The 17,505-nt window shown below is 38.8% G+C and overlaps 1 protein-coding gene across 1 annotated transcript in view; it reads right to left on the bottom strand.

The window, feature by feature from the left end:
* CHRNA6 (cholinergic receptor nicotinic alpha 6 subunit) overlaps positions 1–17,505 on the bottom strand; it is a 368,323-nt gene that overhangs the window by 216,841 nt on the left and 133,977 nt on the right. The window contains exon 2 of the mRNA XM_086963194.1: positions 7,441–7,580. Within this exon, the coding sequence (XP_086819320.1) occupies positions 7,441–7,580 (140 nt within the window). The remainder of the gene's footprint in view (positions 1–7,440; positions 7,581–17,505) is intronic.

The following is a 17,505-nucleotide window of genomic DNA, read 5'->3' as shown; positions in this document are numbered from 1 at the left end:
CTTGTCTCCCTTAGCTGTAATTCAGGACCTTTGTGGCATATGTGTAACTATTCTGAGGTTCAGAGCTGGGTCACATAATAGTTGCAAGTAGGCAACTGAACTCTGGAGGGGCCCCTCAGGAAGCACTACAGGAAATGGCTACTAATGATGAGCCTGAACTTTTGAACCTGGTAAGTAGTTTCAGTTTTGCTAAGATCGTATTTCTGCAATTTAGCGCTTATTCGCGGGGCGCGAAGTTGTACTGGGAAGCCGCGAACTCACGCGAACAGTGCGAGCAAAATCCGCTGCTCGCGGATTTGCGGATTTTGCGGGAGATTCGCGAATCTCGCGGATTGCGAATTTACCAAAAATCCGCAAAATCCGCGAGCGAAACGGATTTTCCGCCCATGCTTAGGCGAGATGTCCGCCCAGAGTTGATGGTTGTAGCGTCCCAGAAGTGCAATAGAGTTGGCGATCTTCACCGTCGTCGCAGACGTGGTGGAAAAACGTTTTCCGACGGCATCCAGCTTCCTGCCTTCTTTATCGGGTGGTGTTGATAAGGGGGATGCAGGGTTTCGCGAATTCTTCTGCACCGCCTGAGTAACCACGGAGTCCGCCTTGGGGTGACCCGTGAGGCATGCTGGTGCCGATGATGTAGCCTTATATTTTTTGTCAAGTCTGGGTACTACTACCTGCAGAGACGCCGGAGACTGCATGAGTTGTTTGCCCTGTTTCAGTAGGTAGTCAATGATCGGGATCGATCTTGTTGTTTTCTTCGTTGGTTCCTTAAAATCATAGAGGAAACATTTAGTCTCCTGCGTTTCCATGGACATATGGAACCTTTTGGCTGCCCTTTCCATGAGGTTATGGAAACCTCCAATGTCTGCGGGCGGAGACTCCGAAGACTGCAGCTCTGGAGAGGCTGGAGAGTGAGTGACATAGTCTTGGTCGGCGTCCGGGTCTGTGTCATCGTCGCAGACTACCCCTTCTTCATGGTCCCTCTCATCGTCATCGGACGAGATGGGGTCTTGTGCTGGATCTTGAGTTCTAGGAAGCACCAGCGGAGGGGGCTTATGCCGTGGTACAGGCGCAGGTACAGGCGCAGTTACCTGCGGAGTTGGAGGAGCAACAGGAGCGGCTTTTTCTGGAAACCGCTCTTTTGTAGTCTTGTATGAGGAAACGCAAGTCCGAAACTAAGGATGCTGGCAGGGACACCATTGGTGTCACTTGTGTGTGAACCTGAGTATGGACAGCTGGAGTCACAGGTTCCTCAACATCTTGCTCCTCATCGGTACTCTGGCACTTAAGCACCAGTTCCGAAGGGCTAGTGGCCTGGGTAAACGGTTCCTCATCCATTTCTTGGTCCTGTAAGAAGCAGGATGGTGTTAGTTGCTGCACCTTACTAGGTGATGTCATCTCCGGTGTAATCGGCTTTTTGGTAATTCTGATGGTGACATGGGATGTTTGGGCATCCATAGCATGTGAGAGGAGCTCAGACTCCTTCCAGGTACCAGTTGCCATCGACACCTGTGCCGATGGCGTCACCAAAGGGCTTTCCGTCGTCGACGGAATTTTACTCTTCGTCGACACCCTCGTCGACGGTGTCTTCGTCGACGGCAACTTTTCCGTCGTCGACGGCTTCGTCGTCGTCGGCGGGGTGCTCCTCGTCGACGATGGAGGCTTCGTCAACGTAGAGGCTTTCGTCGACGGTGTCGTCGTCGATGTCTTCGGCGTCGGCCTTGTCGTCGACGACGTAGTCCTAGTCGTCGAGGGAACAGTGGATGAAAGTGGTCTACTCGTCGACGATGAAGGTGTCGTTTTGGTCGACGAGGAAGACGCCGACGAGGCCGTCGTTGTCGACACTGTTGTCGTCGACGTAGAGACGGTTTTCAGCGTTGAGGAGGTCGTCGACGTTGTCATCGTCGTTGTAATCAGCGACTGCTTCCTGGGGACAGGAAGGTCCTTGCCAGACACGGTAGGCTTGCCCTCTGAAGACTTTTTGGCCTTCTTAGGAGGGGTGTCTGAGGGGCCAGGCGAGGCAACCCTAGGCCTCTTCAAGGAAAACTGCGAGGCGCCAGACATGCTCTCACCTTCAGAAACCAAGTCGCCTTCTATCTGTTTTTAAGTCTGTTCAACCATATCAGAAGTCGTCCTTCCCGGTCCTTCTGGGTTTTATGGGAGAAAGTACGACATATTCTGCAGTCCTTGGACTGGTTGTGAGGGTAGAGACAGTATAAACAGGTCTCATGTTGATCATCCACGTGAAGCCTCTTTTTGCCACAAGAAGCACAGGCTCGAAAAAGTCCTTTCTTTTTGCTATCAGCCATAGCAAAGAAGTCGAGAAACTATCGAATTTAGATGAAAAATCAAGATTCCTGAGGAGAACTCAGGTGGAGACTCCCTAGCACAACGTGCGGTAGAAAATCTGAGAGACTGAGGCTCCTCACAGGAAGGTTCTAGAGGGAGGTAGTAGCTGATTGGTTGTTTCTTTTACTTTGGTCCTTTTTACAAAAGGACACAGATAGGCTACCAAGGTGGGAACCTAGGGCCTACTCTGTTTGGTCCTTCCTACATAAGGACCTAGATAGGACACTAAGGTGGGACCCTTAGGCCTATTCTTTTATATGTATGTCTTAGGACATTACTTTTTTATATACCGGAGGCTCCAGTCTCGACGACGGGGAATGATTCAGGCATGTGAATCTATGAAAGACACCCAAATACTGGATAACGGTCAGTGATAAGTGACCTACAGTTTGGCTTTCGTAAAAAGCTAGGCACTATAGAGCAGGGCCTAGATTTAAATATGTTATTGAACAAGTATATTAAGGAAAAAAGGGTCCCCTATATTTGGCATTTGTCGACCTACCATCGGCATTTGAATGTGCGAGTCACAATAAATTATGGCTTATTTTGGAGGAAATGGGCGTCGATCAATTTTGAATTTCTTTTATAAGGGAGTTTTATTTAAGGACTAGGTCACAGGTTTGGTTTGGGATGGGTGGTGAATGTACGAGGCACTTTAAAGTAATACGAGGTGTCAGGCAAGGGTGCGTTCTTGCACCTTTCCTTTTTACCCTGTGCATAAACAATATTGAAAGGGTTTTAGTTCAAGAATGTAAAGACCTACCTGAGGCTGGTAAGCGACCTATTCTCGCATTATTATACGCGGACGATGCGGTCTTAATGGCACGCACTCCGCTGGGATGGAAAAAGGTGGTCTCCAGCTTTGCAAATTTTATGTCAGATAGAGGTCTTACTATAAATTCCTCTAAAACTTTTGTAATGAATTGTGGGACAGGATGTATAAAGAAAAAATCTATTTTTATCGATAATAAACAGATAGAAATTACAAAGATATTTTCCTATCTTGAAATATTGTTTGATTGTACAGGATCATGGGTGCAGGCTGTTAAAGCAAGGAGATTATTATATATTAAGACTGTATCTGTTCTCTCCAATTTTAGCAGGAAACTGGGTAGACGTCACACAGAGGAACTATTGAATATTTATAGAGCAAAATGCGTCAGCGTTGCTATGTATCGAGCTGGCATACGGGGGAATGCGTGGGTTCACTCCAGGTAGCTGAAAATGTGTTCTTAAAATTCCTTTTGATATTCCATAATAGTACCTCCTGCTTTGTGTGCCTCACTGAACTAGGACTGTCATATTTAGAAGATATTATGAAGATTCAACCTGTCCTATTGTGGCATAGGATATGGATAACAGAGGAGACAAATTTTAATCGTGGAGTTTTAGAAGATAGTAGGTGCCTGGATGGGGCGATTAGGATTGGATGGTTGTCATATGTTAAATCATTTTTATATAATTTAGGACTTCATGAATTCTACGATAAACCACTCACTATGGTTGGACAAGTAGCAAAAATCTTAGGAATATTTGTTTTAAATATTTGATAGAGATTGTGTACCAAACTGAATAAAACCTTGGTTCAGACACACAATCTCATATTAGCAACTTTCTGTCTTCAGCCATACCTACGCCTGTCTATGAGTGACTACGACCGATTCCTTCTTATGTGTTTCCGCCTGGGTATTTAAAACAGATTGATAAGTTTCCCAGATGCTAACGATTGGTCTTAACAGCTTTGCAAATGCCCATGTGATGACACCTCTGAACAGTCTACTTTACATGTGTTGTTGTTTTGTAAATTTTATTCCATCCAGAGAAAAGCATGGATTGTCCCTGTTTTAAAAGAATCAGTAATTAGGTCTCTTCTCCCTGCACTTGTGGCACTTCAAAAATTAGAGACAATTTTTGTTGAATCCTCACAACCTTTTAAAAAAAGTTTTTAGATAAAAAAATGATTATACTGTGATAAAAATCAAATGTATTTATGATTCTTGTGCCCCCTCAAGATCTTTCTTTTTTAACTGTATTTTAATAATAATGTATAATGATATTGTATGTGCTTTTATGGTTATATATCTGTGTAACCAAATAAAGTAATATTGAATTGAATTGAATATAGTGAACTTGCAAACACAGAGATGCTCCTACCAAAAAGGCTACTGCCATGCAGTCTGTTTGTTCAGTTCAATGAATCTCAACTTAATTGAAAGGATTTCTAAATATGGTGGATCTTTTTCTTTGTCTCACTAGTGAAAGGGTGGCCCAAATAGAACACAGAAAAGAGCTGAATGAATTCTGGTTATAGTTTTTCTCTAGGTGCTCTAAACTGAATACTATCAGGTGATATGAACGAACATATAAGTACAAACTCAGGGCTAGATATATCAATATTAAGAATAGAAATAACCTAATTGCAATATTCTGCCAATAGCAGATACTGCCAATAGCAGATAGGAAATCACTGTTCTTAATGTATGAAACTCATTGAGTTTCATTTAGCAATTACTAGTGGGTCACAAATTGACCTAACTCATGAATATTAATGAGGTGGGTTGCAATTTGTGACCCATCAGGCACTGTAGCCATCACAGGGATGGTGGCCTGCTGGGTTCGACAGACCACCATGTCTGTGATTGCTTTTTAATAAAGTAATTAAAAAAAGAATTGTAGCCCATTTTCCTTAAAGGAAAATGGGATGCATTCAAAAAGAAAAAAACACAACGTTCCAAATATCATTTTTGTAAGAGTAGGCAGTGGTCCGTTAAAAACTTTTTTTCACACATTCTCAAAGGGGAACCAACTATGAGTTAGACTGCAAATGTTTTGTGACCACATTTCAGTCAGAAATGTGCATACATCCCATTCTGATTCGGTATTTTGAAGGTATGTGAATTGGTATGTATTTGTAATTTCAAATTGCGATGTTACCAAATCACAATTTGGGATTAATAAATACCAAAATGTGTTTTTGCGGTCGCAAAAGGACAGATATTGCGGATGTCTCATACATCTAGTCCCATGACACTTGGAGCCTGATTTACAGTGGGGTGGTATTAGAAAATCATCTGAAATGTAACACAAGTTCTAAATCTTGGGCAGCATCCACTAGTGGAATTTACTCGTTGATTGGGTTAGTACTATGGAGGAAATTCTACTGGTGGACTCTCCTCCATATTAAGGCCTTGCTCCTGTACTTCGAAGTGTGATGAACAGCAGTCAAAACTGATGGCCGTCCACCATACTTTTTTTGTCTTGACAGGAACTGCCAAACAGTAGTCCCTATCAAGGAACAGAGGTCATTGCTCCCCCAGGGATGATTTCAAAATCTGGCAGTCAGTATTCCATCAGTGTGGCTGATACTTTAAATCTGGCCCCAAGTCCTTGGAAGAGTTCAAACGGGGTCATATTAAATACTTTCAGGTACAGAACAAATTGATCACCTTGGACCATATTCAAGATAGGATGACAGCATAAAAACTATGGCATTTGTATTAATACAGGCAAATTGTGAGTGCATCTTCTACCTTGCACTTAGTGCACTCAATGTATAGGCAAACATAACATCCACAATATTCTCAGAAAACAAGAAACAAGAAAATTAAAAACGTTTCTGTCAATAGTTTAAATATTTACCAAACATGAAGCACATTTCACAAGTAGGCATACTAGAGTAATGGCATAGATTATCATTCTGAACGATTTTCAAGGATGGCCAAAAAATTACAAGTTCAGTTTCACGAGTATAGATGTGCACTCTCTATTTTTTAATCCCTCAGAACCCAAACAGAAAGAGTATAAATTACAGTGAGTGCTGTGTTTCCATTCTCTCCAGACAGGCTACTGGAGCTGAAATCATCATGCGCTGAGAGGAAAGCAAATGGCGGCACAATTTACGTCAGCTGATTTCGCAAAATTGCACAATTTTCATAGTGATGTCCTATTTCTTCTCCCATTTCCAATCAATATGACGTTGCCAGAATCCCAATAGTGTCTGTAGGACTTTCACTGGTGCCTTGCAACCTAACTCTGCATCTTTGGTGGGCTGTTTTCTAAGCTCATCAGTGTCATTCATTAAAGGCACTCTGTATGCCTCACTGGCAACGGCACCAGACTCCTCCTCTCTCATTGGGAGCCCAACATGACAATTTACCCCTACTTTGCATCTCTTAGTAGCACCTTCTATTTTGGGATCCAGATGCTCAGGAGTGAAACTATAGACTGCCCTGGGATGAGTGTAATTTAGAGAGAATGGGAATAACCTGAATAAAGAACATATATCTCTTCTGAAGGTATTTTTCCACAGGTGACGGAGTCTTGGAGATTACCCTTGGGAGGTCAGCGTGCCATGGTATCTTGTCCCTCCTCATGTCACAACTCTCAGCATACACTCCTGATTACACTGTTTGTCAGCTTCTGCTTTTCTCTATTTGGCTATCATTCAGGACTTAAAAAGGGATATAAATATCTCCTGATAACACTGTATGTGTGTCCATAGCAGGAACAGCATTGTATGGCATAGTACCACTCCTAATTCGCCTCATTTCATTTTCCATTAAAATAACCAATCCCTAAATTGTAAACTAGTAAATTATCTACTTTGAAGGGATCTACTGGCTTGTACTATTTTTAAATAGTCATGCAATTTCAAATAGTATTGTTTTGCCCTATATACGGCTTCCAATTCTCCCAGCTATTCATAAAGCTACAATAAAAAATGGCAGCCTAGAAAAATCTAAGAAACGTGACATTGCATCACCTTTGTCCATGCAGATGGTTACAGGACACATACTAGCAAAATGAAGTAGAGCACATCAAAAGTCTTGAGTGAACACAAAGTTCTGATATTTCACAAGCAAATCAGCACCAACATTTATTAGCAAGAATACATTTTTGGGCCCCAATATTAGTGACAACATCTATATATCCATAAATAATGTGTTGATGGTTAAATAATGGTTTACATTTCAATTGCATATTATTCTTAAGTAAAAGAATAAAAACACCCACTTTCTTCGTTGACTTCCACCATATGTGATTTATGCCCTGGTGGTACTTTAAATATATGGGAGTTATTACAATGGTTCTTACCACATTTACAAGTTGAGTGAGTGCCACTTCAAAATGCACTTTAACAGGGTCTGAAACATTTTCAACAGGCCTTATATATTGGTTGTAATGTCCAAACAACTTCTTAAAAAGACGTTCTTCTGTCTCACATAAGGAACAACCTGTGTTATAAAAAAAATGCAAACAAAAGCATAAAAAGTTTAAAAGTCACATTAAATATAATTTGTAGTTTTAGTACACATTAATCTTTGATAATAAATGGTAAACTTGAGTATCACTTTGCATTAGACACAAATAATCACTGTGACCTAAAAAATTCTATCAATTCCTTTGCGCAGTGGTACCTTATGATAGCATGGTTTTACAGTGACAGATTAGTATGCTGCAAAATCACAGATAACAGCAGGTGCAGTCACCAATCACATCATCAATGACTTAATCAATTACATCACTGTATGAGCAATTGTAACGTGAGGCTGGGTGTGTGCACGTTAGCAGAAAAGATGATTAAAGACCACTCTGTAGGAGAATACGCGCAAGCGTGCAATACAAAATGGCCGCATCCCGGTGATGAGCTCCAGCGCGTTTTCGCCTGTTTTTGATTAAAAATGACTACATTTTGTCCGATTTCTACCTGCAAGGAGGTCGCTGTATAATTGAAGCTAGTACCTCTGCTGTGGAGTTATTTCCCACGTTTTTGGACAGCAGAAGTGTTTTTTCTCTTCTTCAGGCTCCTGCACCCAGCTCTGTATTCATTTATTGTCAGGAATGTCTGTCAGGAGGGCAGGGTGAGCACTCAAGAAAGGGCCTGGCTAGGGCCTAGCCACTCCCACAGACCATTTTAGCTGCTGCACCAGTCATTTTAAGGATATTTTCCCAAATTAACACTTTCTCATTAACTTTATATTTCTTTACAAATTTAATTCTTACTACAAGAAAATGAAAAATAAAAATTCTGTTCATAATAAAAAGAGAGAGCAGGTTTCATCTCTGCCAATTAAACCAGTGGTAGAGTCGACTGAAACTTCCTTATCTTTAATTCTGGAAGAAATTCAGGCATTTCGTGCTAATACAGGTACAATTGCGTCAGAGATTAAAAACGTGCGCCAATAAATGGCTAGTTTATCAATGAAAATCTCTGATAATTCAATTAACATACAAGATAATAAGGTAAAAATAGGCGCTTTTACCCAACTTGTGGCGAAAATATCACCTATGTCTACACTACTCTTAGATATGGAAAATTGCAACAGACAATATAACCTATGCATTTTCAATTTACCAGGAGATGTTGAGGGTGCCAACTGCAGATTATATTTGGGAAATATGATTCCTGGCATCTTAAAAATCAAATTTCCTGAAAAATTGGAAATTGATAAGGCACACAGGATTCCTTCCCATCGCAACCCTCAACACACAAAACCTTGACAAATGATCTTTAAAGTTCTCCGTCACCACCATTTGGTTTTGATCAGCAAAGCAGCACGAGAAATTCCTTCATTGATGGTCAATGCCAATAAAATATTTACACATCAGGATTTTGCCAAGGAGACTGTTTCAATTTGCAAGGATTTCACTGCTCTTCGTCCTCAACTAAGAAGTCTTGGTTTCAAATAAAGGGGCCGATTAGGATTGTGGTGATTCTGCATCCTCCGCGGCGGCGGAAGCCACCGCCGGCCCGGAGGATGCGGAATCCCCGCTGCTGCCCTTCAAAACACCCACCGCCAGATTAGGATGGCGGTGGGATCAGCGGCGGACGGCAGATCCGTCCGCCGCTGATCCGTGGGGTGTTGGCCGCAATTTGGTGGCGGTGTCTGCAAGACACCACCAGCCAAATTACAATGTGTGTAAAAACATGTTTTTCCGCTGCGGATTTACCGCAGTGGAAAAGCATGTGGAAAATAGCTTCTGGGGCCCCCAGGGTGTCGGGGGGTACACATCGGGGTACCTATGGTACCCCCCAGCATTTGTATGTTCAAGGCGGCAGGCACAGCGCGGTGCCTGCCGTTTTGTGCATGCAACTGGAAAGCATGCATATTTACCCTTGCGGCGGGTGCTGCTTGAATGTTAAATATACAGAATGTGACCGCCAGGGTGGCGGTCACATCCTAATTTGCACGGAGGGACTGCCGCTGCCCCTGCAGACGGTCCCTCCACCTCGGGGTGGCGGACGGACGCAGGTCTGTCCGTCATCCTAATGAGGCTCATGGTCTTTTTGATCCTTCAACAATGCGTATTTGGAAAGATAATTTCTCGAAATCCTTTCATTGTCCTGAAGAATTAAACCAGTTTTTGGATCAACAGTCACAGCACTCAATGTATATGGAGTCAGCGATCAGGTTTTTAAGTGTTCAGGAGTGTGGCGCTCAGCTTCTCACGGTAAGTATTAATGTCTCGTAGTATAAAATTAGGTGCTTCTTGGCGGAGGAAAACCTTAACCTCTGTGAGAGAAGAGGTTCAGAGACCTCTCTCTAATGTAATTTGACACGAATCCAGAGCACACTTTGTATATCAGATTGAATTTCAAACCTTAAGCGGGCAAAATGGTTTAGGCGATGGGATAGATCAAGAACACATGAGTAAGTCAAAACGAATTTTATTATTCAACAGTGTTCTTTCTTCAGAATCACTGTGAGTATCACTCTAGCCTACACGTGTTTCAACACAGCATGTGGCTGTGAATCTTCAGGGCTGATCTGAATGATCAAGGCGCGTTATCGGGAGACCGGTGATAATTCCGTCCCGGTCCTAATCGGGATGTTTATGAGTGGTGGCAGAACGGTACCGTGAATAATCGGTTGCCGTTTCCTCCAACAATATGGATCGTGTGTTTACAGTTCACACAGCGTCGTTGCTAATCGGGCTGTTACCCCGTGGATTGAGCTGAAATGCAGCTCCTGTTTCCGAAATGCCGGCATTTCGGAAACAGGAGCTGCATTTCAGCTCAATCCACGGGGTAACAGCCCGATTAGCAACGACGCTGTGTGAACTGATAACGCGCCTTGATCATTCAGATTGGGAAGTACAATAATTAAAGTCTCAGTAAAAGAACCTGTGGTAATTCCTGAAGAGCCAAAAAAGGTAAAAAGTTGAAATAAAAAAGGCAGAAGTTGTAACTAAAATTCTTTGTAAAACTCAGCCAGAACACCATCGGGACCAGGGGACTTATTTTTTTTAAGAGATTTTATGGCTGATAACATTTCATCAGTAGTAATGGGTGAATCAAGCCCAATTTTATCTGATTGTGAAATCTTGGCTAATCCACATGTAGTGAAAAAAGAATCAATTAAAGAGACATCATGAAAATTGGGCTTATTATATAGATTAGATCAAAAATCCAAAAATAATTAACAATATCATTGTGAGATAAAGCAATTTTACCATTAGGGCCTTGAATTGATACTCACAGTGATTCTGAAGAAAGAACACTGTTGAATAATAAAATTCGTTTTGACTTACTCATGTGTTCTTGATCTATCCCATCGCCTAAACCATTTTGCCCGCTTAAGGTTTGAAACAGCACTCAATGTACACTCATGCTTCTGCTACTTGAATATTGTCAGTTACGTATTTTCTGACAAATTGATGATTCTTGCATTGGGCTCCAACGGATCCGGTCATGCTTTTAGAGTGTGTGTGCGTTTCATTCTTGATATTAATGCTTTATGTTTGTCATTTTTTCCATGTTTTATTTCCTCCTTCCTTTTTGTTTGGTCTGGAGCTACTATTTTTTCATGCTCTTTCCTTATTTCTTGCTTTCCTCCTCTTGACCTTTTTTTCTCTTTCTCTTCTATTATGGTTAATGTTCATAATATTAAAGTAGATTCAATAAATGTTAAAGGTTTACGTCATCCAGTTAAGCATACAAAAATGTTAGATTATTTAGGTAGTTGCAAAGCAGATATTTGTTTTATACAGGAGACTCATATAGAGGACAGAATCTTAGATTATATAAAGAAAAAGTGGGTTGATACTATTGTCTCCTACCAATGACAAAAACAATGGTGTGGCTATTCTTTTTGCAAAAAAATTACATTGCCAAATTTTGAGTAAAACTTCAGATGCTGACGGGAGATTTATAAAAGTTAAAATTAAAGTTCATGATTCAATCATATTTTTACTAACTGTTTATGTTCCTACTGCGGATGATCCTGTTTTTGGTCTATTCTTACAAATGAGGTTCTAAAGTTGGGTAAAGTTCCTTTAATTGTCAGAGGTGATTTTAATCTTATATCTGATCCTTTATTAGATAGCTTATCTCTTACTAAATTTCACCCTTCTAAGGTTTTTTATGCTTTTAAATCATTTATTCAAGTTAGTTGATATTTGGCGACTACACTCACTTCCCTACAGTAAAAAGTTTTACATTTTTTTCAAACCAACATAATTCTCATTCTAGAATTGATTATTTATTAGTTTCCAAGCAACTAATTAACTCTGTGATTACTCCTAAGATTGGTAACATTGACATTTCAGATCATGCTTTGATTTATTTTGTTTTGAATTTAAATTCAACTTTTATAAAGCAATCTAGATGGCGAATGAATACTGGCATTGTTTTTAATCAACATAATAAACCTAAGCTCTTAAATGCCATTCAAGAATATTTCCTACTCAACCCTGAAGGTTTAACTTCTATGGTTAATAGATGGGATGCATTCAAAGCTGATATTAGAGGTGTAACTATTTCTATTATGGCCCATGAAAATAAAACCTTTGAAGCAAATATTAAAAATTTAGAAAACCAAATTGCGAAATTTGAGAGACTTTTTATTACGTCTAATGATCCTTAATATAGAGTTAAACTACAAAAACTATAATATGAGTTTATCTCAATCCTTAGCAAAAGAGCTGGCATTCAGATTTTGAATTCTAAAGCCAAATTCAGTTTTAATGCCAACAGATCTGGAAGAATTTTAGCTAATCATTTACGTATAAAAAAAGATAAAACTCAAATTCAATTCAAGGCCCTAATGGTAAAATTGCTTTATCTCACAATGATATTGTTAATTATTTTTGGATTTTTGATCTAATCTATATAATAAGCCCAATTTTCATGATGTCTCTTTAATTGATTCTTTTTTCACTACATGTGGATTAGCCAAGATTTCACAATCAGATAAAATTGGGCTTGATTCACCCATTACTACTGATGAAATGTTATCAGCCATAAAATCTCTTAAAAAAAATAAGTCCCCTGGTCCCGATGGTGTTCTGGCTGAGTTTTACAAAGAATTTTAGTTACAACTTCTGCCTTTTTTATTTCAACTTTTTACCTTTTTTGGCTCTTCAGGAATTACCACAGGTTCTTTTACTGAGACTTTAATTATTGTACTTCCCAAACCGGATAAGGACCCCACTCTTGTGTCAAATTATTGTCCTATATCTTTAAATAATCAAGATTGTAAATGATATGCTAAAATACTTGCTTCTAGATTATCCCCTGTGTTAGATTCTATTATTCACCCAGATCAATCTGGTTTTATGAAGAATAGATATTCTGCAAACAATACAAGAACTTTGCTACATGTTATTGAACAAGGTTCTACTTTAACTCTACCTTCAGGAATTCTCGCATTAGATAGTGAGAAAGCTTTTGATAAAATTCATTCGCAATTCTTATTTCATACCTTATTATCATTTAAATTTGATGACACATTTGTCCGCAAGATTTCTGCTCTATATTTTGCTCCTACTGATCGTTTATTTATCGATGGCCAAGTTTCGAATCAGTTTTACCTTTTTAGAGGTACAAGACAAGGTTGCCCCCATTCCCTCCTTTTGTTTCCTATTGGTATTGAACCTTTCCTTACTTCTATAAGAAAATGTGATAATATTAAAGGAATCAATATTAAGGACGTTATTATTAAAATCTTAGCTTATGCTGATGATGTAATTTTATTTATTAGTGATCCTATATCATCACTCCCTTCCCTATTAGAGATTATTTCAAAGTATTCCACAGTTTCTGGATATAAATTAAATACAAAAAAAAAAGATATTTTTTCCATTAAACATTTATTGTACTCCTGATATGATACCTATGAATGAAATTATTTGGCAAAAGGATAAATTGAAATATCTTGGTATTCTATTCTCTTCATCCATAAAATCAACAATACCATTGAACTGTAACTTTATCTTAAATTATCCTAAAGATAAAACGTACAAATGGTCTTCACTACATCTTTAATAGTGGGGTAGAATGGATTCTATTAAAATGACTATTGCTCCTAAAATCTTCTACACTATTGCCATGATTTCTACTCAATTTTCATTAAAGTTTTACAAGGATGTTGATAAACTTCTCTCCAAATTTCTTTGGAATGACAAGTCGCCTCGTATTAGTTATAAAAAAATAAAAATGCCCAAATGTAATGCTGGTTTTGGATTACCTGACTTTTTTTATCATAAAGCTTTTATTTTAAAACAAAGTTCTATATGGTTTAACCATTCCTTTTTACATAATCCACCTATTTGGCTTCTTATTGAGAAATCAATAATAAATCCATTTCCACTACCCACCTTGTTAACCATGTCTAATAAATCATCATTTTCCCATAAATCTGTTATTTTTAAATCCACTAAAATGATTTTTAATGATTTAGATTCAATTTTTCTATCTCATGTTTATTACAGAAGACTTGTCATTATGGCATAGCAATGTCAATAAATTGAATAGAAATATCAGTTTCTGGTATTCATGGATTAAGGCCAGTATTTTTTATCTTAAAGATGTCTATTCCAACAATGCTTTCATATCATTTGAGGCATTACAAACAAAATGTACTTTACCTCAGTCTGACCTTACCAAATATGAATATTTGTGTAGTTCGATTTTAGATTCCTTTCCTCGTTATTCCTTCTAATGTTAAAGCTGATTTATCAATTTATATTCAAACTGTCTCCACATCATCTCATGGTGTTTCTATTTTATATAAAAAATGATCTAATGCTCTAGGAAATAACATAAATATGATTTCAGTATTTTGAAATGATGAACTTTCCATTTCCTTGTCTATTGAAGCATGGAAAGATATTTGGCTTAGTAGTATTTCTGGTTGGTTACCTGTCTCGCTTTATCAAACTAACTCCTATATTTTATTCAATTGTTTATTATAATAATAATAATAATAATAATAATAATAATAATAATAATAATACAGCATTTTATAGAGCGCGAACAGCTACCTCACACGGAGGTGTCCCGGCGCTAAAAGAACAGTTTTGACCACGAGGACTGGCGTAATATCGCCTAGCGCGAATGGGTGAAAAGCCAGGTCTTTATCATCCGCTTAAAGCAGAGCTCGGAGGGGGCTTGCTGAATAGCTGGGGGGAGATTGTTCCAAAGTGTCACAACATTAGCCGAAAAAGTACGTCCTCCCAGCTGAGCCCTTTTTACTCGTGGGATGGCAAGCTGAACGCGGCAGTTGGATCGGAGAGAGCGGGCCTGGGTATATCTCGGGAGCCGAGTTTTCAGGTAGTTAGGACAGGTGCCAAAAAGAGATCTGAAGGCCAGCGTGAGTGCCTTGAATTTGATTCTGCTGGCTACTGGTAACCAGTGAAGTAACTGAAGATACGGAGAGACCGAATGCTTAAAAGGGATCCGCTTTAACAGTCTCGTAGCCGCATTTTGGACCAGTTGTAGTCTTTGAATTAGGTATTTTGGTAAGCCCAGATAAAGGCCGTTAGCGTAATCCAGCCTAGATGTCACTGTGGCGTGGATTACTGTTTTTCGGCAGCCCTCTGGTAGAAGTCACAGAATCTTACGGAGATTCCTCAGCTTACTCAAACAGCCGCCAACTACTTGCTGGATGTGCGAGGTAAAGGACAAGCTGTCATCCCATCTCACTCCCAGATTTTTTGCCGTTTGACTAGGTGAAGGGGTTGTCCTATCTCCGCTGGCCACCAAAGCTCTGAGGGTGGAGGGAGGCATTTACCAAAAGAAATGGACTCCATTACGTTTATTTCAATCTAAACTTCTTCAATCCGCAACTTGTTGGCATTGTAAATTACATCCTGGTACGTTACAACATATGCTTTTTGATTGTCCTTTAGTTTTTAAATTTTGGACTGAAGTTTGGGATATTATAAAAAAGATATTAAATATTCATGATGATGTTTCATTCAAAATGTTAATATGCAAATCTGCTGTTCTTTTGCAAAATTTATATGACTTAGATGGTAAACTTTTTAATTTCTTGATTTCAGCTGCTTTAAAATCCATTACATTCTGTTGGAAAGATGTTTCGCTATTATCGGTTCATGCTTGGTGGTCATGGGTTATTTTTACAAGAAGTTGAGCTCAGTTGTCCTTGACTAGGATTAATTATAATTCTAACTCTTATCACTCTTATTGGAAACCAGTTGATTTATATTTATCTTCTTAATTGTATATTTATAACTAGTTTTTCTTTTTGCTGATATTATATCACACTACTTTATATGCTATAGTACCTCTATTTATAGTTAATGCAATAGTTTTTATAGCTGTTTTCTTCCCCTCCTCTCCTTTTTATTTTTACCATGAATATTTGCAATTTCATTACCTACTGTAATTCATTTGATGTTCTTGTAATTTTATATTGTGATTAGGTATTTTCGCTCACTAATATTTTTCTGTACTGCCTGTGTTTATTGTTTAATATAAAAATTCAATAAAATATTTTGAACTAAAAAAAAAAAAAGACCACTTCGTATATGTGATGAAAGGCAAAATAATGCAACTTTCTGTACAATTTATACCGGGAGAAGGACTAACAATTTAGGGCCCGATTCACAAAGGTAAACTGAGGCGAAGGTCTAACTTTACGACTTTCGTATTCACAAATGGCATTTACAAGTAATAAAGTTAGACTTTTGTCTCAGTTAAACTTGAGACCAAAACTTAAGTTCAACTAAGAGAAAAGTTTAACTTTACTACTCGTTAATGCCCTTTATGAATACCAAAAGTTTTAAAGTTAGACTTTCTTCTCAGTTTAAGTTTGTGAATTGGGACCTTAGAGTCCAATTTGTTCTAGGATAGACTACATTTTAGATTATCCTCGAAAAAATTACTTGTATACCACATACTATGCACAGACATGTACACAGACAGAAATGTACTGTGTGCGTACAGATACGAGGTGATTGAAGTTCAAAAGCATGCTAGTCATTATAACAAATATATTATGCAACAGACAAAGCACAGTTTCAGTTCAATTCAATTCGTAATCTTTATTCGATCTGTTTTAACATAGATCATAAAGGAATCATTCCATCAGTACATCATACAAAAACTTTAAAAACTATATAAAAAAATTCAAACATTTTAAATTGTTAAAATTTGCGAAATTTCAACAGTGGAGTCTACACAGAAGGATTTAGGAACCATGTAAAAAAAATGCCACAAATTTCCCATTTTAACAGTAATTTAAAACAAACCCTGGTTCTTCCTCTTTCTTATACACGCCTATAGGAAACAAGCTACAGTAAAGCAGACAAAGGGATCAGAGAGTGCCTTTAAAATATAAAAGGCCCCCCTGCATTGTGAAAAGGTATGGCGTCTCAGGATTGAGAGGATAAAAACTTCCCTCTCAATTTTGTAAAACTTACAGAATAAAACTACATGTAAATCTGTTTGGGATGGGTAATTGTCACAAGGGCAGGGAGGCAAATCAGAATGTTTAAACTTCTTTACTGGTAAAGCCAACATCAGGGGGATATAATTCAAATGGAACCACAATAGTATAAATCTATGGCGTGCATAGGCTATACAAGAGAGGTATGAAAATCCTTCCCCTAGTCTAGATGGAATAAGATCATTTGCACGTAGCGCCTTCGGATGATGATTCTTTTCCCTCCACAGGAAGTTAGCCCGCTGTAAAAATAGATCAATAATTTGCTGTTTAGAGGTCTTCCTGCAAAGTAAGGAGTCCCTGAACAGCTGTCCCTGTCTAAGTGCCATCAGCTCAGCCTCTACATATCTAAGCCACACAATTCCGTTATAGTGGTCACACTTCAAGCAACTACCAATTATACGTTGGGTTAAATTGACCGTGGACCTAAGCCAAATTGAAATACATTACAGAATTGGGGCCAGTCTAA

Source organism: Lissotriton vulgaris, chromosome 3_1, assembly GCF_964263255.1.
Source record: "Lissotriton vulgaris chromosome 3_1, aLisVul1.2, whole genome shotgun sequence".
Classification (NCBI taxonomy): Eukaryota; Metazoa; Chordata; class Amphibia; order Caudata; family Salamandridae; genus Lissotriton; species Lissotriton vulgaris.
This window is presented reverse-complemented; position numbering and strand designations above follow the sequence as displayed.